The following is a 27,105-nucleotide window of genomic DNA, read 5'->3' as shown; positions in this document are numbered from 1 at the left end:
TGTATTAAAGTAGTTTCTGCTCACCCCAACACGGATCTCCTGAGTCAAACCAAGCTCACACACATCCACCACACCCCAGAAATATGTACCCTTCCCCACTGCCCAGATGCCCTGCCTGAGCCTATTTGAAAAGTTTACCCTTCCCTAACTTCTCCTCTTTTACATGCGCTTCACAACAGTGAGGTGCAACCAGAAAGACTCTTTGCAGGGCAGGCAACCTTCCCAGGTGCAGAGCAGGGCTGGCCTTGATGACTCTCAACCCCTATTCTCAGTGATGCTCATGGTCCTCTGGCCCCATCTCACATCCTTTCAACCTTACTTGCCTCATTTTCTCTTGCAAGTTGCAAAGTCCTAACTTGATCAAGAGTACAGGGTTGCTGTGACACAGAATTTGAGTGAGAAATCCAAAGACAGGAATAAAAGTAACAAAAAACAAACAGTTCACAATTGCCTTGATATTAACTCGCATCTGGATTAAATGCTTCTTCATTAAACCAGTGAGATAACAAAAGACTACATAAATTTCAGATTTATGGAACTCCATAAGACAGAAGCTCAATGAGAACTTAGAACCAAGCTCATCATAGTGAGAATAAAATAGTATTTTTAAACAGAGAGAAAGAGAAGGGAAATCTAAGAGGATCGTTGTGTATTGCGTGGCAGTAAGCCAAAAACAAAATCTCTTAAAGAAAAAAAGAAGAATTTTACCTTTTCATGGTTTTCAATTAAGATTTCCACAACAATATTCTGAAATTTCAAGTCCATGATGGCAGCGACAGTTTCCTCCTGTGGCCTCATCAGAGTTGGTCCAAACACCACTCCTAAGTTTGCCACGGTCATTAGGTTCTGCTTGGAGTGATTTGAAACACTAAAAGTGATAAGGGGGGAGGAATCTGTTTAATCAAAGGGGCAAAAATTGTGGACTGTAAATGGTCTGCAACTCTGTATATCCTTAAAAGCAAGGGATCAAGAGACTTAACCATCCTTAACATCTACCTCTGAAATAACCAGGTCCAAGAAACCCTCCGTGCTGATGCTCCTGCCTACTCCTTTACTTCCCTTTCTTTGGTGCTCTGCTGTAGCCATAATGGCTCTCTTAATAATTCCATGTACAGTCGGCCCTCAGTACTCCCTGGAAATTGATGCCAAGACCTCTGCAGACACTAAAATCTGCAGATGTTCAAGTCCTACAGTCAATCCAGGAAACCCATGGATAAAAAAAAGTCAACCCTCATGTCCACAGGGAATACTGTATTTTTGATCAGCAGCTGGTTGAACCTGCCGATGCCGGACTCACAAAGGACCAACTGTACGCGCTGAGCGTGCTTCCCCCAAAAGCCTTAATATACTGTTCCCCTCTTCTTAGAAAGCTCCCTCTTTCCCCACATCATTACACTTTTGCTTCCAAGGAATACTAGACTGCATAGTACCTTTGTAAAAGTATGCAGAGTTTGGTCAGAGCACCCACAGTCACTCCTTCAGCCTAGTATCATTGTGCAGTGAACCACCTAGCCAACTGTTCTCAACAGCCCTGCAAGTTAACACAGGTCTCAACTCAAAGATGTCACCCTCAAAAAGACCTTGCATAATAACATTCTTTATAGTCTCACACTCAATATATGCTCTGTCCCCTTACTCTGCTTTGTGTTTTTGCCACTTATCATCTGAAGTTATTTTAAGTTTTTATTTGTAATCTGTTTTTCATCTTCCTCCCCTTTAGAAAGTAAGCTTCATGAAAGTTGGGACTTAATATTATTAAACTATGTATCCACTAGCACCTAAAAACGGCATTCACTAAGTATTTGTTGACCAAATGAATAAATGGCTAAACTAGTAATGGGACCTTTGACAAATCACAGTATCTTCTGATCTTCATTTTCTTTATATGTAAAATAAAGATTCTAAAATATAGCTGGGTGTGGTGGCTCATGCCTATAAAGGCAGCATTTTGGGAGGCCAAGGAGGGTGGATCACTTGAGGTCAGGAGTTCAAAACCAGCCTGGCCACCATGGTGAGCCCCTATCGCTACTAAAAATACAAAAATTAGCCAGGTGTGGTGGTGTGCACCTGTAATCCCAGCTACCCAGGAGGCTGAAGCGGAAGAATTGCTTGAGCCCAGGAGGCGGAGGTTGCAGTGCCACTGCACTCCAGGCTGGGTGACAGAGAGACACTCTGTCTCAGCAAAAAAACTGCAGTGAAGTAGGTGGTAGAACTACAGAGGAGGAGGTAGAGCAAACAATTATAGATGCTCTTTGACTTACAACAGGGAGACATCCCAATAAGCCCATCAAAAAGTCTTCAGCTTCCTTTCACCTCTAAAATTCTACAGTTAGAATAATTGCTATACATAAAGGCCTGATTTCTCCACTGATTTGATTTTGCTTGCTTTTAAAAGATGGAAGAAAAGAGAACGAAATCTATGAAATAACTACTCGTTACTGAATTAAGCCAACTTAAAGGACATGTTCAAACTTAAGAGTTAGGTAGGTGTGAAACCAAGCTAATATTCTAACCAACTTATAATCACATTTCCAGAATCTCTGTATAGGGTAATGTATAATATTCTCTTCTTTCACTTCAAATCAAACCCTGAGTTGCTGGCAGAGATGTTAAGCAAATAATTATATAACTTCATGAAAGCATATTTCAACAGGCTCATCCAAAACACACACAGTGAGTCAAACATCCAGCCTGCTCTTCCAGGTGTGGTCCTTGGTGTCTTGTGTATGCAGCCCCAGTTCCACCCGTCACAAATCCCAGATCACTACCCGCACCTAGGCCAAAAGGAGGAAAGTTATAAGGAAGAAAAAGAGGCTTACTTTGTTAAGTGTTTCACCAAAATATCCAACATCTCTTTATTTTTCTCTGGCAGTTTGTGTACCAAGAAATGGATTGCATTCACACGAGACTCTGGGCTGCCGCTTTCTTAAAAAAAAAAAAAAGAAGATAAAAAAATTAGTAGAGAACTCAGAATCAAATACATTTCCCAAGATAAACAATGACAACAGCTCCTCTGTTCAAGATTATCAAATATAGAGAATGTAAACATATTTTGCCACCTTTAAAAGAAAAAGAAATTTTTCTCCTTATGATGGATATTCTCGTGCCTCCCCTGATGACGTGATTTCAGCGTGGCTGCGATCGGTGCCTTTCCCTCCACTTATATTAAAGAACACACAGCTGCTGCAGCTTCTCCTTCCAGCATGCTGCGTTTGACGTCTATTTGTCATTTACTCGATGTAGTCTAGTCATTGGGTCATGCCACAATGGAATACAAGTAAAACATCGGCATATAGGCTATTGCACATTACAGGTTGAATTGGATTCCCCCACCCCCCAAAAAAAAAAAAAAAGCTGAAGTTCCAGCCCCTAGAACTCGGATCATTACTGCTGGGATTTAATGTCATCAGGTATGCTAAGGCATGCATGGAAATGACTGTCAGGGAGGGAAAAGTTTAGGCTCACAGAGCCCTAGAAGCAGACAGCACAGCATGCTGCGCAGAGCCATGTGGGGAAGCACCAGCGTCGATCACGAGGCAGAGGAAGAACAAAGAACGTAGGCAAAGCCCTTACTGTAGTTTCTGCAGGAAGGAATGGATGAGGCAGGGTGTGGACTGGGTGGTTTAAATGATTTCAGTGGGCAGTGCAGCGCAGGGGCTCTCCCTAGTTGCTGGTAATTGGGACTGAAGTGACGAGGGCAGGTGAGTACAGCCTGCAATGTAAGGGCCCACAGAGGAGGCTGGCGGGGAGGGGGGAAAGGGGGCTCTGGGTTGGAGTTCCACATGAAAAGCCTGCCGAGGTTTAGTATCTCCAGGAATTGGCTAGCACTGGGAAGGGCAGTCTCCTCAGGTCGGTGGGGCCTCAGATGTCAAAACATCAGAATAAAAAGGCGTGTTTAATACACGACCTAATTTGGCAAGAGAGCTGTTGCAGATGTCAGTTCAGATGAGATCATAATGAAGTAGGGTGGGGTCTCTTCATCCAATATGACTGGTATCCTTATAAGAAAACAAAGAGAGGGGTGGTGGTCATGTGCAGACAGCACAGCGGAGGTTGTTCTGTCACTGCACAGGCAGAGACTGGAAAGAACGCCCTACAAGCCAACGGACGCTAAGGACTGCCAGGAACCACTAGAAGCTGGAGTGGCAAGGAGGGATCCCTCCTACAGCCTTCAGAGGGAGCACGGCCCTCCCGACATCTTGATTTCAGACTTCCAGCCTCTAGAATAGTGACAGAATAAATGCCTCTTCTTGGAAGCCACATGGTTAGTGGTTCCAGTAGCCCTGGGAAACTAACACATTCCCTTAACAAAGCTGCTCAACTTCTACAGAAAGCTAACTGAGTGCACTGTGGGGAAAAGGGCTCCAAAGATGTTCAGGAAGATGTGAAGTCAAGGGCTAAGACAAGCAGGCAATGCAACCAAGGAGGAGGAAGAGGTGGGAGGACCAGCGAGGTTCGATGTCATCAGGAAGGCAAGTAAGAAGCCACAAAGGCTGGGCACTGCCAGTGGACTCGAGAGTTAAGGAGAGGTCAAATGGAAAGACTGGGAGAAGCGGCCCTGGCATCACCAAGTTTATGGAGAGCCCCTTTCTATGAAAATGAGGAGGTTAAACAAAGAGGGAGCTGCTGGAGAAGGGGTGAATAGTGGGATTTCAGAACACTTGTTCAGCAAGCAAAAAAGAAGAAAATGGGAAAGAGAAGTAAAGCAGATCAAGAAAGGGACATGTATTTTTTCCAAATGATAATAGTTTCTTTCCTTATGACAAAAATAAATACCTGTAATACTAAAATCTTGGATGATAATGCAGAGAAAATGACTTTAGTAAAAAGTGCTAAAAATCTTAAATATGCATATGAGAAATAATATATATTCTATTAATATATGAGAAATAATGTATCTCATATATATAATAAATAACATGCAATCAGATTAGAAAGAAAAAACCAATTAGGGAAAAAAGAGTGATACAGGCTAAAAGGCAAACAGGCAAAAAATATTTATTCTTATGACCAAAAAACCCTATGAACACAGAATAAACCTGTTATCAGTGAAAAAGAAATTAAAACCACAATGAGAGAGTAATACCGACAGAATGGCTTTAAATGAATACTAAGCTTTGGCAAGGATATGAGGCAACTGAAACTTCCGTACACTAGCTAGATAGGAATCATTTAAGAGTTCAACTACTCTGGAGAAGTGTTTGGCTGTTATCTACTAAAGCTGAACACACTGTTCCCTATGACTGACTGAAAATTCCACTCGTACGTATATAACCAGGAAAAATGCACATAAATGCTCATTAAAAGATGCATACTCCTATATTCACAGCAGCGTTCTATCAGCTCAAAACTGGGGGAAAAAAAACAAATGTCCCTTAACAGTAGAACAGATCAATCTATTGTGTTTTATTCAAATGGAATGCAATGAGAACAAATGAACGACTGCTTTATATAAGATGGATGAATCTCACAAGATGAGTAAAAGAAACCAGATACAGAGTACACTCTACTCCATTTACATAAAGTTCAAATGCTGCAGCCCCAACCTACAACATCAGAAGTGCGGTCGCACTTCATAGGGGTGGATAATGACCACATGGGCATGAGAAAGGGCTTCTGATGATGTTTGATTGCTTGATCTGGAGCTAATTACATGTGAAAATTCATTAAGATGTATACTGATTTGAAACCACATTATGTTTCGATGAAAACTTGACTTAAAGCTACCCATAATAAATCTCATCCTAAAATAAACTGGTAAATTTTAGGAATAAATCCTGCAGAGTTTTCCTTCCTTTCTTGTAATGAAATGCCTAAACAACCTATTTTATTTAATATATCATGGACATTTTTCAGTGTCATTAAATGGAATACTTTACCATCGATTTTATGAACACTTAGATTGCTTAAATGTTTGCAAAGATAAGTTCGTTCCTAATAATAGCATTTGAGAATGAGAAATGATATTTTACAATAGAGGACACCAAGACAGTTGTTGCTAAAGAGAAAGAACGCCAAAAGGCTAAGAAATTAAAAGGCACGTAAAGAACACAAATCATATTATATCATAAAAAAGCTTCTAGATACAAACTAAATTTATCACTGAAAACAAAAACACAACTGTCTAAAGGGTTAGGTGATAAATTACAATCCAGTTATTAATCTGGTGTAAAAACCAAAATAGTAATCATTAACACTAAAGAAAATAAAAACAATATAACAATATCAAAGCACAGCTTTGATTTCAAAAAATAGAATTAAAGCAGAGACTCTGCAAAATAGTCAAAATTCCAAAGAAAGAAAAGGATAACAACCTAAGGATAAGAATTTTATATTGCAAAAATTAAAAAGTTTGAAAAACTTTGCACTAAAAAGCTACCACTAACTTGTGAGTCTATCTTGCCATTAATAATCATCTTTTTCCAGTGAAAAACTAGTTTAAATACTTCAGGATTCATTATTTAGAAACACAAGCTAGAGAAACAGTTTCTCATCCTCTATGAATTACTTTCTTCATTTCTCAAAATAGTGGAATCGACTTTGAAAATAGAGTCAAAACCTTTCACTATCTCAAGTCTCTCTCCTGCTAGCCCATCCCCATCTATTTTAAAATCGCACATACATTTCTGCCAAGACTTTTTCTTCTTCAAAAACAAAAACAAAACAAAAAAGTACTCTTTAGGCTTTTAAAATAAAACCATTTTTCTCTCTTGTTTTGACATTAATTAGAGCTTTCTATTAGCAAGCTCTATGTAGCTACAACAAAACATCTTTAAGGTACTCCAAAAAAGTTTTTGAAGTCATCTGAAGTTGCTTATGCTAATGTAATTTAATTCCTACTGATTGACAAAGAATGAACAGCCTACCTTAAAAAAAAAAAAAAAACTAGGATACTAAATTAATCATAATATCAAATTCTTGAAATATGCCAGGGAATTAGGAGCTTACTGTAGTGGAAAAGGCATTTTAATTGTGTAACTACAAATCAGCATCTACCACACTGTAATGTCCATCTGCTTATGATGCTGTGCCAACTAACAGAAACTGAAAAAGATGTGATCGTGGAGCTTATCAAGGACATACAGGCAGATAAATTATTTCAATATTGAAATGTCAAAAGTCAGTAATACTGTAATTTTAGAAATGTATTAGCAGTAACCATCCAAACACTTCCCAAGGGATAAGGTGCTTCAGTCAACAGACATCAAGTGTTGCGGTTCTCCTGTGGCGTTCACATCTACTGTGAAATGAATACAGCGGGCTAAAAGCAAGGCATGCCATTAAGCATTCAGTTCCCTTAATTCCTGGGTTTCTGAACCCTTCCCCAGCAAAAATCACATGACTTTTGTCTTGCTTCCAGGTAGGTTTATTGAAAAGGAGAGAACATTCTAGTTAGGCAAACACCAATGTTTTGGATCCAATTATAGTTATGTTTTTCATGATAAATAACAAAAGACCTTTGTGGTAATGATGTTGCTTCCCAAATAACTTGACTACAGGAAGAAAATATATTGAACATAGCAACACAAGCATTTTGGTTTGAGTGACAGTGAGATCATCCTTCTTCTGGTAAAACCGGCATTCGGTCTTTAGCTGTCACTCTCGTACTAAGCACCATGACTCCAACCTTGAGTCCTGAGTCCATTCTTATCAAAATGATACAGCAATGACTTTGAAGCCAAAAGGCTGACACACAGATCATGGCCTACAACATTCTCAAAGGCAGTAGAAATCATGCAGTAAGGCATCCAGCTGGATGCCTGCCTGCCTTCCGGCGGTGGACACCATCTTTTTGCATTTCTCATAGACCAGGTAACTGCATTTTCATCTTATAAATTTCTATGTCAAAAGTCCATTACAGGCTCCCCCAAGATGGATGGTCTCTAGGTTCCTTTTAGCTAGTTTGGAACTCAGCTAACGGAGAAAGTTAAATTAACTCTCCTAATTTTCTCAAAGAAAAAAATTGTTTGCAGTCGACCTTGAACAGAAAATTTATTTTTTTTAGAACAAGGAACAAAAAAAAAAAATGTGTTTTTTGTGGTGACAAAATAGAAACGAAATTTGTATTTGTATCGTGAACCCCAGAAATTAGCATGGAGGTTCACAACAGAAAACTACAGGAAAGAAACTGGTAAGAGAAAATGATGGGACCCAGGGGAAACCTTGATAAATCTCAGCAGGGAGGGCAGAACAGAAGAGACGATCTCATCACCACAGAACAGATGGAAACCACTGCACATGACTGAGAAGAATCAAAAATTAGTCTTCAGGCTGGTGTGAGAAGTGGTAACAAAGACTGCTGATGCTTGGTAATTTTAGCAGTCAGCTCAGCTAACAGACACTGAGCAAAACAAGGTAAGCTGTGTCATTGTTCACATAAAATGACAGCTTAACCACAATCCCAATTTTCCAGCGACATTCAAAAGGGAAGACTAATTCTGGCCACCTGAATTCTGTAACTATTTTATTCGACACTTAAAAGTCCATATGTAAAAGATTAGGAGCTCATTCCCACAGTCTCTAGAAGAGGCAATGAGTGCCGATAAGGGTGCTCAAGAGATTAAAATAAAAAATTAAAGTCTACATTGGAAACGGCCCCTAAAATACACCCATTTAATATATGTACTTTTTCTCATTAAATCAACTCACTACAGGTCCCATTCCAACCACAACTGCACTTAGGTGCAAATCCATGCCAATGATTACAGTAGAAGCCGTATTTCTTTCTGACAGTCCTGTTATCCAAATTACTGTGAAGACTATCACAGCATTCCCACAAAGTCAGGAAGCAACACACAAGGTGACATACTATCTGCGTTTCTACAATCCTTATCACCACGCTGTTCGAAGATACCTTCAACAAACTCTTTAAATTTATTTTCTATCCCCACAGATTCTATTACCTCTTAAGAAGAAAGTTCCTACCTCTTAGGAACCTCTTCATCTACTAAAATATACTAACATTCCAATTTCAAATACACTGCCATCGGTTGTAGGGTAGGATAATAATACTAATGATTGTGGTCATTTAAAACCTTATTCCATAATCACTTTATCTTTCCCTAATTCTCAAAGGATTCTAGATTAAAATTGGCAGTCTTTTGCTTTTTCCAGTCTCTTAAGGCAAACAACATGAAACAATTGTCCTCCAACTAAATTTTATTTCTCTCTTCCCAGTTTGCCAAAAATGCCACAGGGAAGAAATCAAAACAACTCAGCATTTATTTGAGTTTTTGCCGAGAAAATTTTCCCCCACTCCCTTGATCTCAAATTCTCTTTTTTAAAATATCCTCTCTCCATGTGAAAACATAAGTTCACAGAGCCCAATTTTTGCTTTTCCAAAAGCCTCTTTTATATGTATAGTCTAATGGGGCCTATACACTACTTCTTCCTGCAACGCAGGAGGCACCTTTAAACTGGCTGGAGCAGGGACCTCACAAGGAGGTAACATTTAGAGCAATGTTCAGGCAGCAGTTAACATTGGTCCCAAAGGGAATGCTCTAAGTTTTTCAACAGATTAAACTGTGGAATGCAGCCAAAAGGAGAAAATAAAAGGAAATGAAAATACGATTACAGCTACTGTCAGTGCACCTGTGAAAACCAATACTGCAGGTTTCAGCTAGTGGAACTCGGCTTTTGAATTTTAAATAAGCCTCCCTATAATCTGGCAAGTTACTTAACATCTTAGCCTTCATTTCCTTCACTATGAAATACCTAACACCAGTGTGCTTCAGAAGCTGTGATGATTAAACAACACGCATCAGATATAAAAAGTGAGCTATATGATAACAGAAAACTAGAAAGCCTCAAATGAGTGTGACTCACAAAAAATCCAATCACAAAATTCACCACCAACAGGCCTTTTTGAATTAACATTTGATCGCATATAATTCACTTTGTATCAAACAGTTTGGGCTCCTGGCATTATCTCGTAATATTCCTTCTGTCTGTAATTTAGATCTGAATATCCTTCTATGTGAAGCCATCTCCAAACTACTAATCATTCCAAATCTGCTCATCTCCCCAACCTTTCACAAGTTAAATACTTCTGTGTTCCCTCAGCATTTTGCTCATGCCATTACTGTACATTTTATAGTATAATGAGAAGTAAGTATGCCCCAATACTTGCTACGGAATTGTCTCAAAGGGACAAGAATCCTGCCCTGGATATCCAGAAACATAATAGGAAATGATTAATGTACGTGAACAAATGAATGAACATACTGTCCCTTTTATGCACCTTGGAAGGCTAGGGGGAGGGACCAAACATCATTTAAAGTGATTTCTATTTTTAACACAAATAGCAATAACAACGAGTTGAATTTTTCATATGGAAATGTTTAGTTTATGCTCACTACCAACTACAAAGCTGTTTCTATGTACCTTTACGTAATACTTACTGGCTGGAACAATGAACTCTCCGTGTAACTCATAGGTCATGAGGGGCTCTGGAAGACTCCTGTACGAAAAGAACAGCTCAGAATTATCAAATAAATCCAAACAAGTCACTTCTGAGTTTTTTATGAAAGGATGTTAAATAGGTTGAACATTTCTTAATTAATGTGTAAAAGTTCCCTAGGGAATGAATACCTTTACATATCAAAAAAAGATACAGAAATCAAACAGATCACTTTATCAACTGCTGTTGGCACCAAGCACTAACAAAGCCTAAGCAGCCACAAATCCCTACTAGATCTAAGCATACAGTATTTCATATATAATCTGGGAAAATACCTTTGTGAACATCTGGTTTCATATATAAAACTTCCTTCTAAACATTAATGTATTTAAAGCCAAACATACCATCTAACCAAATGTAAGCAAACAATTTTGAAATATCATCTTCAAGGTATTACATGAAGATTCCACACAAAATACATAGAAAACAACCTCAAATCCTCTCTGCTTAAATATATTACAAAACTAAGAATTTATCTTTATGCCTATAAAATAAGAGATGAAATAAAATTGATGACAACTTTAAAAATATACACAGCATTTTCACAGTCTACAAAACAAGTTACATAAGGTAGTTTATTTTATCCTGTGATCAACAGAATACGACAGTTCAGTCCACCTTGCTACATATTTTAAAATTATAAAAGACCAGAGCACCTAGCTTTATAAACAAAGAATACCTAGATAAGTGTCAGTCTATATAGCCTTTCAGGAGGGTAATCTTGCAAGATATTAAGAGCTTTTAAAAGGTTACAATACTGTAACTCAGAAATTCTGCTTCAAATGTTAAAAAAAATGCACAAACAAAATACTTTAACATATGCAAAGCCAAGAATATCGCTAGGGATAAAGAAGGTCACTTCATATTGACAAAAGTGTCAACTAGTCAAGAAGCCAAAACAATACTAAATGTTAACAGATCTAATAAGAGAGCCCAAAACCACTCGAAGCAAAAACTGACAGAACTGCAAGAAGAAACAGGCAAATCCACAACTATCATCAGAGGTTTAAACACCTCTTTGTTTCAGTAACAGAACAAGTAGACAGAAAAATCAGGATACAGAAGTTCTGAATAAAAATATCAACCAACTTAATCTAATTGGGCATGTCTGTCACCTAAATGACACTCCACTCAAAAGCAGAACATACATTCCCAGTACATACAGCCCATTTATTTTCCAAGATGAACCATATTCTGGGCCAAGAAACAAATCTCAAAAAATAAAAAGGGTTCAAGTCATACAGAGTATGTTCTTTGATTATAACAAAAATTGGATTAAAAATCAGTAACAGAAAGATATCTGGAAAACTCAAAAGAGAGAAGTTAGAAAGTATTCTGAAATGAATGAAATAAAAGCACAACATATCAAAATTTGAGGGATGATGGTACAGCAGTACTAAGAGGAAACTGTATGCTACTAAACACCTATATTAGAAAAGAAGGGCCGTAAACCAAGCACTTCATTTTGTACCTTAATGAGCTATGAAGAAAAAAGTGTAAATTAAACCCAAAGTCAGCAGAAAAACAGAAATAAGATCAAGCAGAAATCAATAAAATAGAAAACAGAAAAATAATAGAGAAAATAAATTAATCTAAAACCATATCTTTAAGATAATCAGTAAAACTGATCAATGTAGCCAGAATGATTAGGAAATAAGAGCGAAAACAACGCTAGGAATGAGAAGGGTAATTGCAGAATCAGTGCAGATTCTAAAGATATTAAAAAGAAAATAAAGAAATATTATGAACAATTTCATGCCCATAAATTCAAAAATTCAGATGAAATGGGCAAATGTATTAAAAGACACAAAATACCAAAGTCCACTTAAGAAATAGATAACCTGAGAGGTCCTATTGAATTTGTGGTTAAAAATCTTGCCAGTTAGAAGACTCTAGGGCCAGATGATGTCACTGAATGAATTCTACCAATTAAGAAAGAAAAACTACTAATTCTATACCAATTCTTCCAGAAAATAGAAGAGGGAATAATTTCTAATTCATTCTGTGAGTTAAGCCTTATCCTAATGTCAAAGTTACATTATGAGAAAGACATTATGAGAAAACTAAAGACCAGTATCACTCACGAACATAGACGCAACTTTTCTAAATAAAATGTTACTAAATCAAATCCCACAAGATAAATAAAATAATAATATATCACAAGTTGAGTTAATCACAGGAATACAACACTAGCTTAGTATCTAAAAACAAAAAATCTATCTACTTCACCAAACAAAAAGAAAACTATACGATCATCTCAACAGACAATTTAGGAGAAATAACAGCCTCTCCCACAAAATGGAAATGGAACAACTGGACATCCCTATGCAAAAATGAACTTGAATTCATACCTCATATCTTATGTAAAAATTAACTCAAAACAGATCACAGAACTAAGTGTAAAACCTAAAACTACAGAACTTACAGAAGAAAACCTTTGTGACCTTGAATAAGTACAAGCATTTCTTAATATAGCATCAAACGCCAGTCCATCAAAGAAAAACTGATGAACTAGACTTCATCAAAATTGAAACTTCTCTTTGAAAGACACAATTGAAAGAATGAAAAGACAAGTTACAGAGTGAAAAAATATGTGCAAAGCAGATATCTAAGAAATGACTTGTAAAACTTTTAAAACAATATGGCAATCTAAGTTTTTTAAAATTGGGCAAAAGATATGTATAGACACTTGGCTCAAGAAAATATATCAATGGAAAATAAGCACATGGAAAAACAGTTCAACATTACTGGTCATTAGGGAAGTGCAAACTAAAAGCGCAATAAAATACTACCACATACCTCTTAGGATGGCTAAACTGAAAACGATTGACCATCTTAAGAGTTGGCAAGAGTATAAAGGAAGTCGCACTTTTGTACATGGTTGGTGAGGATGTAAAGAAATACATCAACTTTGGAAGAAAGTCTATCAGTTTCCCAAAAAGTTAAGCATACACCTACCACATGCTCTAAATATTCCACTCCTGGGATTTATCCAAGAGAAATGAAAGCCTATGTCCACTCAAATATATGTATACAAATATTTTTAGCAGCTTTATGTGCAATAGCCAAAAGTTACAAACAAGTTAAATATCCTTCAGCAGATTAACTGATTTTTTAAAATGCTGGTATATCTGTAAAACAGTCCATTAGTTAGCACTGAGATGGAATGAACTCCTGGAATATACTACAACATAGGTGAATCTAATTATCCTAAGTAAAATAATACAGATTTCAAGTATATACTGTATAATTCTATTTATATGAAATTACAGGAAATGCAAATTAACATATAATGACAGAAAGCATGTTGATGGTTACCAGTGGATGAGGCTACTTTGATGGGATGTGAGAGAGAGCTTTCAAATGGTAGGAGGAAACTTTTTGCATAGCGTTGCTACCTTGATTATGGTGATAGTTTCAAAGGTGTACATACATCAAACTTATAAAAATGTACACTAAAAATATATGCAGCTTATTGTATGTCAACTATGTTTCAATAAAGCTGTCTAAAAAACAAGTAAAAATAGGCCAAGCATGGTAGCTCACACCTGTAAACCCAGTGCTTTGGGAGGCCAAGGCAGGAGGATCACTTGAGGCCAGGAGTTCAAGACCAGCCTAGTCAATGAAGTGAGACCCTGGCTCTACTTTTTTTTTATGTTTTGAAAGGAAAATTGAAAAATAAAAGAAAAAATGTTTAGGTACATATATTCCTTACATACAATTTATGATGGTATGGTATATACATACAAACACATAATGACAACCATAAACTAAAACGTAATGCATGAGTGAAAAAGTCCTGCTCTTATTTCCTCTCCTTCTCCCCTACATTCCCATTTCAAGAAGAAAATGGAAAAAAAAAAAAAAAATCAACTATACCACAGCCTAAATAAAGAAAAAGCAGGGCCAATCAGAAGTAAGCCTTTAGGGGGATCGTTTCAAAATACAGACAAGCAGGAAGTAACAAAAAAGAAAAATGGCTATCTAGCAGAGAAGGAAAGTTAAAGGGTGCTGAAAAGAATAGCGGGGTTGGGGGAAATGGCAACACTTAGAAAAACCACAGAGGGCCAGGTGCAGTGCTCACGCCTGTAATCCCAGCACTTTGGGAGGCCCAGGCAGGCAAATCACTGAGGTCAGGAGTTCGAGACCAGCCTGACCAACATGGAGAAACCCCGTCTCTACTAAAACTACAAAATTAGCCTGGCATGGTGGCACATGCCTGTAATCCCAGCTAACTGGGAGGCTGAGGCAGGGGAACGGCTTGAACCCAGGAAGCAGAGGTTGCAGTGAGCCCAGATTGCGCCATTGCACTCCGGCCTGGGCAACAAGATCGGAACTCCATCTCAAAAAAAAAAAAAAAAAAAAAAAAAAAAGAAAGAAAGAAAAGAAAAACCACAGAGAACATTTATTTTCCAATAAAAATGCATTTGTATCTGAATATCTTCTACACATTACTTACATCACTGCCATATGTCTAGCTAGGCAATGCAGCATAAAAAATAAATATTGTTAACATTAGGGAAGCAGTCATACAAATGACAAGTTTCCCATACAAAATGTATTCTGCTGAGTCACTGCAACTCTCAGCCTCCCACCTGACATGTTTTTGAGCCACCTCTCTTTGCCACTCGTTGGGATCTGTTGGGGGATATAAATCATAATATTTACCTAAGTTGGCATTTCCTTCCCAAAACGTCCCATTACAATTTCCAGGCTTAAAAGAAAGTTTCCTCCAGGTAAAATCATTTGACTAGAAACACAAAATCACTCATTTGTCCCCTCACAATGGAAAACTGCTGTAATGAACACGTTGCTAGAAATCAAAATAATTGTCTGTATAGATAAGAAATCATGCAGAGGGCTGGTATTCAGTTCTCTAAAACACTACAAGTAAAAAATTTTAAAATTGCCTCAAGTCAGTAGAAGAAAAGGGAGATCCCATGCATTGGTCCACTGCACATATTTTTCCTTCTCCAAGACCATGGAGGACTTGCTTCTTGTTTTAGTTTGGTGCTTTGGGGATTTGGCGGTTTTCCTCCCTCCACCTCCAACATCCCATCCAATAAGATAGCTGGGTTATTTGCAGTGAGAAGAATTCAAGGGCAAGAGCTTTTTTGGGTGAGAAAAGCTATATTCAGCTTCACGCCATGGTGCCATGAGTGACAGAGCTGGGGCTCCAACCCTGGCAGGCTGGCTGACTCCAGACCTCCCGCTCTTGACCATCACATTCTATTACCTCTCATGCAGAAAGAAATACACTTGCTTGGGCCAGAACCCTATTGCCAAAATGGAGGTAGATAAAAACTCAGTTTTTTCTCATTTGATGCATCACCAAAATTAAAAAAAAAAAAAAAGGTGTCAATTAAATCCTAATTACTGCATTTTCCATTGCTAAAAATAACACAGGGGAAAAGAACAGCAACCCAACTTTCAAATCTCCCAAGGCATCTGCCATCTTATGAAAATTCACTTTATCACATTCAGGCAGAATGTGTATTTTGTTAGAAGTTACATAATAATAGCATCTCATAATGTCATTCTGTAGGCAATGTTTGTTTAAAAGTGGAATTCCATAGGATGAAGCAAGGTAATGAAAGAAAAAGGCAGAAAAAAACAACACAAGAACAGGGGCAAGAAGGAACTAGCTTCCAAGAGCATCAAGAACCAAAAAGAAATCCTATGTACTAAATAAGAGCCTCTAGTTTATTAAACAAATTCCTCCCACACAGCAGAAGAAAAGAACCATATGGAACGGTGGAAAAAAGCATGTGATTTATTGCCAAAAAGGTGGATTTTCACCCTTAGTTTCCCAGCAATAACTGAGTCATCTTAGTCAATCCCTTTACCTGTGCTAGATACGGGTCTACTAAACAGTAAAATGGATTTCAAGCTATCTCCTAGAGTGGCAGTACTTGTTCTGGTCAAGTTAACATGTGCAATTCATTATATGTTTATATCCCTTATCTATTATTTTCTTCATCTACCTAATAGAGGTTTCTCAATCTCAGCATTATTGACATTTTGAATCAAATAATTCTTTAAGTGGGAGGGTGGGCTGTCCTATGTACTACAGGATGTCAGATGCCACCAGATGCCAGGAGCACAGCAAACCAGCAATGATGAAAATCAGTTATGTCTCCAAACATGGCCAAATATCCCACTGAGGGCAAAATCTTCCTCAGTTGAAAACCACTGCTCTAATTTCTCAGCAAGAGGTACAGCTCCAAGCTGCTGGGGATACTGCAGTGAATAGGACTTAAAAGATGCCTATCTTGGGGAAATTTACATTCTTATCCTAGAGTTGGGAGTAATGAGATTCATTTTTACCATGATCCTCACCTAAGCCACAGTTAGTCACTATCAGTGGCAATACCGATATAAGTATACACCCCTTTATCAATAAAGAATGACAACAATGCACATAATAGTTTAAGAAAAAAATGTAGAGGCTGGGAACTGTGGCTCACGCCTGCAATCCCAGCACTTTGGAAGGCCGAGGCAGGCAAATCACCTAAGGTCAGGAGTTGAAAACCAGCCTAGCCAACATGGTAAAACCCCGTTTCTATTAAAAATACAAAAATTAGCCAGGTGTGGTGGCAGGCGCCTGTAATCCCAGCTGCTTGAGAGGCTGAGGCAGGAGAGGCACTTGAACCTGAGAGGCAGAGGCTGCAGTGAGCCAAGATCGCGCCATTGTACTCCAGCCTGGGGGACAAGAGGGAGAGGTTGTCTCCAAAAAAAAAAAAGAAAAAGAAAAAAATTTAGAACCGTGGCTGAAAACATCTTCTTTACATAAAGTACTTGAAATAGGTAATATGTACCTATTGCCCACTGATAAATTTTACATCGTTAAAAGGTAGAACAACCAGACAACCCAGGCTACCTGATGGGGTACAACATAAAGAATACAGCACCACGACAATATATTCTTGGAATAAATAAAATAAAACCTAACCTGATTCTAACAAAGCCTATTTGAAAACTCTTTATCTACAGGATGTAGGATGGCTACAGAAACATGTTAAAGGCTATCATGAAGACATAATCAAAAATGACCCAGGCTCATCAACAAATAAAAGCCAGTGGTGGAGAAAGGGAGAAACTATACAGATGAAAAGAACCTTAAAACCTATCAACCAAGTGAAATGCTGGCACAGTTTAAATCCTGCAAGATTTAAAACAAATATAAAAACATTTTTTTGAAAGCAGTTGGTAAAAATTGAACATGGACTGAATGTTGGATATTAATTTATTGTGTATAAGAATTATATTTTGATTGACTTTTTAAAAATGTCTTTTTGAGATAAATACTCAAGTATTTATGGGTACAGTTATATGATGCTTCAGAAAATCTTTTAAAAGTGGCAGGTAGGAAGATTAATGAGTTAACAAGGACGGAATGTTGATAACTCAAGAAGCAGGATAACAGAGCCGTGAGGGTTCATTGCACCAATCTCTCTGGTCTTATGTATCTGAAATTTTTCATAATTTTTAAAAAATACAAAATATGTCACATAAGTTGATTCAAATGTATCCACTGGAACCCAAATAACTTTTACCTGAAAAACAAACCTATGTATGTTAAAAAAGAACTGGTCCTGAGGCCAGGCACAGTAGCTCACAACTGTAATTCCAGTACTTTGGAGGCCGAGGGAGGCAGATGACTTGAGGTCAGGAGTTCGAGACCAGCCTGGCCAACATGGTGAAACCCATCTCCGCTAAAAATACAAAAATCAGCCAGGGGTAGTGGCGCAAGCCTGTAATTCCAGCTACTTACGAGGCAGAGGCATGAGAATCGCTTGAACCTGGGAGGCGGAGGTTGCAGTGAGTCAAGATCGTGCCACTACACTCCAGCCTGGGTTACAGAGAAAGGCGCTGTCTCAAAAAAATAAAAAATAGGCCACTTGTTTGCCATGAAAAATCTAAGTCCTCAATAGAACCACAGCATATAAGAATTAGAGTGTGACCTTTTTTCATTCTTTTGTTTTTACTGTCTAGATACTTGCTCTTCATCTGACCCTGAGCTTATCATTAAATTCTTTTTAATAAAAAAAGGACAGTGACTCTTAAAAAATCCTGCCCTCTTCTAATGCTAGTCCTAAATATTTTCTATTATAAATAGAAAACAAGTTTATCTTAAAACCTCACCAAGTAAACTTCTTTTCGAAGAGTTTGAATTTATATGTTGTCATAAGCCTTTAAGTTTAAGCCATCTAAACTTTAAAAAAATCATTTCAGCATAAAATATAAAGATAAAATAATTCAATAAATAGCCTTCATTCAATCAGCAGCCTCAACGAGTTGTTTCATAGTGTTTAATTCCTAAAATGTACATCTACAAGAAACACCTATTTCAAAACCCAAGTCTATATCAATTTCTGTTCTGCTGCAATTTACTTAATTACTGATGTTTACCCACTACTTATCTTTCTTTCTGGGACACTGAGACACCTGATAAATTCTCCCTTTTTAAAATAAGGCTTAATTTAACGATTGATACTTATGTACGCAACTGGCATCTGTTTTATACTTCAGATCCAAATAGGCCATTCTTCTTTCTCATTACTGAGAGGAGTTTACCTCAAATACTGTTTCAGGGCACTTGTTATCGTCTTCACTTCCCAATCTGCAGAATTCTCCAGGTCTACCTCATTGCATGTTTTTACATCTAGTGAGGAAGCAAACAAGAAAAAAATAATTAAAATCCTGAACATCAAAGGTCCTCTTGTCTCGCTCACAAAGCTTCCATTTTTAAGTGAGCAAACCACAATCCTGCAGTTTCCTCAAAAAAACATTTTATACAATTTCTCTAAAATACTATAAGCCATGTTCTATGACTAGACACCTCTGGCGCTTCAGGAAATCTGTCGTACAGATCAAAGCAAAAAACAGGAGATGAGTTGGGAGTAAGGAAGAGTTAGACATAGTATTTCAACATCCACAACTGCAATTCACGTACAGCTATGATCATCATCATCATCATCGTCGTTACCAGTTATCACTCAGGGGCCTTGGCTTACAGCAAGTGGCACTTTCAGCTGTATGCTTACGGCATCGTTGCTTTCACACTGTGTACTGATAGAGGCAGGAGACAGCCAAATGCCTAGGCAAGTAAGGTAGGGTCCCCAAAGAACCTCCGATGCACCCAGGTCATTGTGCACAGGAGGCTTGCCTAAATAAACATGCCCACGGTGAGTACTTCCATCGTTAAACACACGCTCAGTAAGGGAACTAAATCAATGTGGAGTGGTTTAGACGAAGGGCCCGCATGCACACTGGGGGAACAGGGTGGAACTACCGGGAATTCGTGCTTTATGCAAGGAAGGAGCCAATGTATGGTGGCCTCACATTCAATCTGTGAGGGGGGAGCTGGCTGGTGGGACTCCTCTCTTTGCTGAGAGCTCCCCTTTAGCTTAGTAAGTTGCACTCTCCTCACCCTTCACTATGTCTGCATGCCCAATTTTTCCTGGTGGTGACACAAAAACCCGAATATAGCTGAACCAAGGAGCAAAAAGTCCTGCATCATTATGACACAGAAAACCGAGGGTGGCACTGTGAATGGTACAATGCCAACATCAGAATGGCAACAAACTGGTGGGGGAAAGGGTGATGAACTTGGTCTCAGATTTTTAGGATTTCTGTTCGTTAGATTATCTTTCTGAAATTAATATACGATCAATCAAAACAAAAATGATAACATGGAGACTTAAAAAGTTATTTACAAGTAATCTTTCACATGAACACTGTGTAATATATACACTCATGTGGGAAATATTTATTGGAAGCCTCTGTGTCACACTCCTATTCATTCTAACTTAAACTAATTTTCTTTATCCAAATAGCATGTAATGATATGTTTCTTACAAACATCCTTTGAAATGGTCGGTAAGTCAGTTAATAGGGTTGCTCCTTTATAAAGTAAAAGCAAAAGTTAAATTTAAAATGGCTATAAAGTTAGAAGGAAAAGGTATGTGACACCAAAAAAAAAAAAAAAAAAAAAAGGAGATGGGAGAGTTAGTAAATTGCAGAAAGGAAAGTGTCAATCCCGGTAGAAATAAAATGAAACGATGGCAGTAAAGGCAAACACCCCGAGGAGTATGGTGGCATCTCTGACTCCTGTAACTCTGGGCTGGTACACTCAGCTGTGGCATGGCAGCAGGGAGGAGTGCAGCGTGGGTATCATGAAGCTGCGCTTAAATGCCTGTAACAACCTGGCCCAGCCATACCACTGCAAGTGAGTTCCAAACCTATCTGAACTTCAGATCTTCATCTGCACAATAGAGATAATGTAAACGCTCTCACAGAACTACTGAGAGCATCAAAGCAAATAAAGAATGTATACACAGTTCCATAAATAATTAAATGTAGAAGGTTATTACCACTGCTGAGTCACTAAAAAGTATAAGCAAGCAGTGATGGTACCTTCCCAAAGGGAGGAGACAGGAAATGGGTTATGACGAATGACATTGAGCCATCAATATCAATTTGCCTGGTTTTCTACACACCCACTATGCAAAAGAGAAAATAAAGAGATTCATGGAAAAGACTATTTCTCCCGCACTCCATGATGATGTCTTAACTAAGACCAAAAAATAACCTAGTTGTTTCAGGGTTTTTTCCCTCCCTTATACCGTATTTGTCTTCATCGAGAAGGAAACATCTTGTTAGCATTTCCTTTTTAAAAGCACTAAAAAGAAAACCCTGTCAAAATGGGACCACCGTGTTAAGTCATGCATGCCACTTAAAAAGTTTTAGGCTTGGGATGATGAAGGATAGATGACAACTCAATGTTGGTCCGAAACTTTCTAAAGATAAAATAAAACGGGAAGTGATGGTTATTTCACAGCCACAGCATCATACATGAGGTCAATTACTCAAAGGTCTGAAGACTTTTAAAGCACTTCAACATTTCTTGATTACAGCAACTGACAGCAATATGCAATAAACTACAACAATGGCAATTGACACTGATTACATTTTGATCAGTTCCTACAATTCAGAACTCATTTGTTACTGAGCTTGTCAGACAAGCCACAGATACATTCAAGAAATCAAATTAAGCACCTTGATTAAAGGTGCAATCCTTTATAACTAGGACTAAATAATTCTGTTCTAAAGGCTTTGCCAACCAATTACTTCAGTAACTGAATATTCTCTCTCATTAAATCAATTATTTAAATCTCATTTTAACATACAAGTAGGATAACATTTTCAATCAACTTGCTACCTGAAAATCACCTTTTTAAAATCAAGATGCTTCTAAGGGAAATCTTTTATTTCCAGCTTTCTACCAAATTATGATTTTGTATTTTGAGAATCATATTCCTTCTATGGAAAAATAAGCCATCATTCTAAATTCATGGAATAAAAAGCAGCTGTCACATCAGAAGCAAATGACTACACAGTGTCTATGTTACTAATTCTCTCTTAAATTTTCACTGTTTTCAAATAGCTCAATCATCCGTAGCAGTCCTTTACAATCAGTGGATGCACTGGGACTAGGCAGAATTTAATGCTTATTTGGAATTCAAACATGAAAATACATTTGGAGGTTCATTCAGAATATATCTTCTACCATAAGAAAGATAAAACAATTTTCTTCCTTTCTGACCAAGGAAGGACACTTCACAGATTTGTTAAAAATCTAAACTAAAAAGCACAGATAAAAAGAGCTGATTTTTTTTATTTGGGTGAATGTTTCACACTTACATAACCACTGGTCATTTTTTTGAAACTGAAAATCTGCAGTCCAACCTAAATGCAAAGTGCAATTCTATGCAGCTTCTAGCACCCTACTCAACACTGACTTAGGTCCAATTTTAAAGTACTTGAAAAAGCACAGTGAATGAATTTTGAAAATATGTTTTATAATCAAAAGATCAGGTTTTTTCAGTTGCATTAGTTCACTTTTCCCCCAATCGATGAGAGAGAACTGTCCTACAAAGTAAACACGGTAATGTTTTTCAAGTAAAACTCTTTTCAATTATTTTTATTTTTTCTTTTCTATGGTTTTGTGTGAAAACGAAATCATCCAGCCCTTCTTGCAAATCAGATTTAGAATTAACCACTGAACTCACCAGACCACAGAAGCTACTACCACATTTTCCCGTAACTTCCTCTTCCTCTGCTCTTATGTTGTAAACTAAAGTAGGGAAGAAGGAAGAATGCATAACAATTCTACCTCCTATCAGTTCTAATCTACCATGAACTATTGTAATGGATATTTTACATTCTCACTCCATTTACTAAAAAACCATGACTCACCCAAAGACAACTCATCTGGTACTTCTCCCTGCATCCCAACTGTTCTAAGTTTCTGCTTTACAAAAAAATAACAACTGCTACCACACTCTGTGAGCCCTGTCTTAGAGCCTGCAAAGGGGAAGAAAAAGGCAGGTGTCTGCTCACATGGGCATGTTGTTTCGGAAACTTAAGAAGCTTGGTCCAGGGAAAGGCTCAGAGGCTGGGGGAAATCCAGGTGACAGTTGCTTTAGGCTCCCAGAAGCGAAGACAACTAAGAATGTCCTCTCATCACGAGGTGGAGGAAGGCAGCTGCCTGGTCCTTTACCTGGCCTGGAGGAGAATAACTACCTCTCTATTTAGACCATTTTTTTTTTTTTTTTTTTTTTTTTTTTGAGACGGAGTTTCGCTCTTGTTACCCAGGCTGGAGTGCAATGGCGCGATCTCAGCTCACTGCAACCTCCGCCTCCTGGGTTCAGGCAATTCTCCTGCCTAAACCTCCTGAGTAGCTGGGATTACAGGCACGCACCACCATGCCCAGCTAATGTTTTTTGTATTTTTAGTAGAGACGGGGTTTCACCATGTTGACCAGGATGGTCTCGATCTCTTGACCTCGCGATCCACCCGCCTCGGCCTCCCAAAGTGCTGGGATTACAGGCGTGAGCCACTGCGCCCGGCCTTATTTAGACAATTTTCTATCGTCAATGCCATTGCTATTTCATGCCAGCTGGGAGACAGGTGAGAAGGAAAGAAGGGGGAGAGAAGAAAGAGGATAAGGAGGGAAGAAAGGAGCAGGAGGAAGGAGGAAAGACAGAAGTATGATAATGGAAAAAATACATATTTTCTTCTATTTTAGTATTAAATGTGAAGGGGAAAAAACACACCCAAAAAAAGTGACAAGTGAAAAAACATGCAAGAGATTAAGCATATACCCTTTCTTTAGAAATCATCATAACTTTTACATGAGTATTTAAAGAAGACTTAAAACACTTTAACAAACCATACAAAGTATTCTGTGTAAAAATAGCAATAATTAAAAACTCTCAAGCAAATAACTAGCTCTCAAGAACTACAGAGAATCAGGTAAATGGCAGCTCTCCTCAAAAAACAGTACATGGCTTGAAACTGTTTCTCAAATACTTAAAAATTAAATTATTTTCCATTTCTACAAAGAAAAATACATTACAAACAAAATGTACTTTGAAAAAAATTCAAATTTGAAATAAACCCATTACCTGCAGGAATAATAATAAACGCTAATTGCTTTAAAAAAGCAAAGTTAAAAATGTGGCAGACCCACAGGATTTTTTTCTCTTCAGGATATATATGAAACCCTCTAATAATGAAGCAAAATGGGAAAAGTTAGAGAAAAAAATATCCTTAAGATTATGTTGACATGACTATTCAAAACGCTAAAACCCTTTTTTTGGGAGAGGCATTAAATTATTTCCATTTGAACACTCAATCAGGATAAAAGGAAAGAAATAAGAAAATGTTAAAATGATTAGGAAATAGCAAGTAAATTTATTGTGTCAATGGTTAAGGTTTGTATTGGTAGCATAAGGTAAGAAGAAAATAGTATTAATGCTAATGAAAATCCAAAGTTTTTGACTGACAATCTTAACTTCATACTAGGGATTATTTATAGACTACTCAAAACAAATGTGTATTGTGTAGCCCTCTTAAATGAATGGCTTAATCAGGAGGTAACAAGTCGGTATCTTTGTTTCACATCAGTTCTCTGACTTTCCTCTGTTTGCAGAATGATATTACTAAAAGCATAAGTGTTTCCCTTGCCAGCATTATGTATGAGGTTGTGTCACACTTACGTCCTGGGCTTCTCTACTCTCAAGCTCATGAAAAGTAAAAACAGTTTTCCAGGTCATGAATTTTTGAGGATTTAGATATTTAAAAACACCTTGTAAGTTAAGGACTGGCCTGGGACATTTCCCATGAGCAAAGGAAACTACCACCCTGAGTTGAGCAATGCTGAACATGTAGAATTTTATGAGAATTATGAACAAATTTTGAGACAGCTTAACACTTCAAGGTGACCACAGAAAAACCCTTGTTCAAACTTTCCTTGAACAGGAACAAGAAGATAATAAAAATAATGCCAGGTCCTTAGGACCAATTTACCACCAAAATGTGCCTTTCAGTCCATTCTGGTATCAAAATACTCTTCCAGTTCTAATCATCATAACACCATCTTGGAAATGAAAGAAGTGTTTCTAATTTTAAAATTAAGCAAAAGCAGATGCTGTAGTCCCATTAAATTCTCCCAGCTGCTACTGAACCACTGGCAACCTGAGTCTATTTAATTTGGAGACCACTAATGGTAAAAAGGAAAATCTGACTGCCAAAATTGCACACCCAAGTTAAACCAGAGAGGCAGAAAATGAAAACAGCTTATGGAAGTGAATGTATTCTAATAAGGCTCTCCAACTGATGATGGGCAATTTCTCCTGTGGTTAATAGCTTACAAACGTTGTTGCTTATTAAATCCTTAATTCAAACACAGCCAAACAAGTAATCCTATCCCTAACATGTCAGTTGATGTTATTCATCTTGGCTCATGCTTTCTAAAAATGAGTCTTTGCTATAATGCTTTAAGATGCAGACAGGTTTCAATGTATTCACAGCACACCTGAGGGCATTGTTAATACTGATTAAAGTAAGATATCAAAAAAATTAATATGTAGCAAGATCATGACAGACTGGTTTGATACACAGGCCCTCTAGCATGATGAGTTATGATCACTCCTCAAGAGGCAGCCTGTTTTGGGGTGGGGGAGAAGTGGCGTGTCTTACAGGTGGCAATGAACTGACAGCAGTGTGTAATGTAAAAGCGCTTTGTCATTCACATAATGTCTGGGGTAATGAAATGAATTCACTTTCTGGCTTCCTCTAGTCTGCGATGCCAAAGAACACTGTGTTATCAGCACAGATGGAGCATGCATGGTTCTGGAGGAGAGCCTGGTGTGAACTACAAACAAGCCACTGTGAATACCAATGAATCCCTGAGAATCAGACCCTTGCAGTCAAATTACAGTTTTGGAAGCTCCATAAAAATAAGCGAGTCCCAGTGGTCTTGTCCAACCAAATGTACTGTCACAATTCTGGACAGGCTATTTGGAAGCCATGCAAATCATAGAGGCCTGACTGCCACTTCCCCGTGAGAAGCAAGCACAGCAAGGCAATCAACCGGCGGTGGGGGGGGGGGAGGTGCATTCTTTTTTTCTCTCATTTTTTAATCAGAGATAATAGATCATCTATGCTGATGCAAATACTAATCTACTTCTGTGGGTCAACTGTCTCTGCCCAGCAGAAGAGTCTTGTAGACAGAAGAATGGAATCACTAGTATTCTGTACATTACTATGAAATATTAATCTGTGAAGTCAATGAACATACACAAATAACACATGGAAAAATGATTAGAAAAGAGGCATACCCATCAACATACTCAGAAGTCTCTGGACCTTTGAACTCACCCCCACAACTCTGTACAATCCTTGGTCATTTATACCTATGGGAAGAAACAAACTATTAGCAAAATACAAGACTATCATAATTTTAAAAGCTATCATCAAACAGTTGCATTCAGAATCTTTGCTAACAAACATTAGCAAAATTCCTGTTAATTATAAAAATAACCTTTGAAAAAACCAAGTGTTTAACAACTTGTTTTACTAGCTTTGTATCTGTGAGTTGTGGTTAATAATAATCTCAGCAAACAATGTTCCATGTGGACAAAATGAAATACCTCAATGTTAATAAGTATCATGGATACACTGAAATGAATAACAATGCCATTTGTAAAGATGCACTAAAACTTTTATGTTTATTGTGTTTACCTGTTTACATTTTTCTTGAAAAGTTTCAGCCTTTTAAAAATATGGTGATAGTTAGTACAGAAAAAGAAATCATTGTTTGGACGATTCTTGAAAACCATGGAAATTCATGCAAAACTGAAGCAAAACTGTAATTTTTTTTTAAAGTTGTTATATGCCCTGTCCAATGAGGGGCTCTGAAACTGGAAGTCAGTATCACCACAAAGTATACTGCAAAATGAACCAAATCAGTGCATCCTCTTTCTACAGAGATCTGAAACCAAATTGTCCCTGAGTATATAGAAAAGCAAGAAAATGTACTGTCAAACCTAACTTGGTATGCCAAACAAATATCCTTATCATTTGGATTCTGATCTGGACAAATCAATGATGAAAGGACATTTTTGATGCAATTAGCAAACTCTGAGTGGCATTAAGGGTATGTAAGAAAATCTCCATTTGTTTAAAGTTGCATCCAGAAAGTGGTGAAAGTAATCTTACATTTGCTTTAAGAGGGAAAAAGGGATAGATCAAACAACTGTAGCAAAATCTTGATAATTCTTGAATCCAGATGAGAA

At 37.6% G+C, this 27,105-nt stretch overlaps 1 protein-coding gene across 2 annotated transcripts in view; it reads right to left on the bottom strand.

Annotated features, from left to right (window-relative positions):
- The window catches only part of ARHGAP10 (Rho GTPase activating protein 10), a 334,414-nt gene that overhangs the window by 95,261 nt on the left and 212,048 nt on the right, over window positions 1–27,105 (bottom strand). For both annotated transcript variants that reach the window (XM_017532769.1, XM_017532773.2), the window contains exons 14-18: window positions 26,149–26,223; window positions 19,037–19,124; window positions 10,401–10,459; window positions 2,820–2,925; window positions 709–868 (exon numbers count right to left, since the gene is read on the bottom strand). In XM_017532769.1, the coding sequence (XP_017388258.1) occupies window positions 709–868; window positions 2,820–2,925; window positions 10,401–10,459; window positions 19,037–19,124; window positions 26,149–26,223 (488 nt within the window). The remainder of the gene's footprint in view (window positions 1–708; window positions 869–2,819; window positions 2,926–10,400; window positions 10,460–19,036; window positions 19,125–26,148; window positions 26,224–27,105) is intronic.

Source organism: Cebus imitator, unplaced genomic scaffold (assembly GCF_001604975.1).
Source record: "Cebus imitator isolate Cc_AM_T3 unplaced genomic scaffold, Cebus_imitator-1.0 Scaffold4, whole genome shotgun sequence".
NCBI classification, from domain to species: Eukaryota; Metazoa; Chordata; class Mammalia; order Primates; family Cebidae; genus Cebus; species Cebus imitator.
This window is presented reverse-complemented; position numbering and strand designations above follow the sequence as displayed.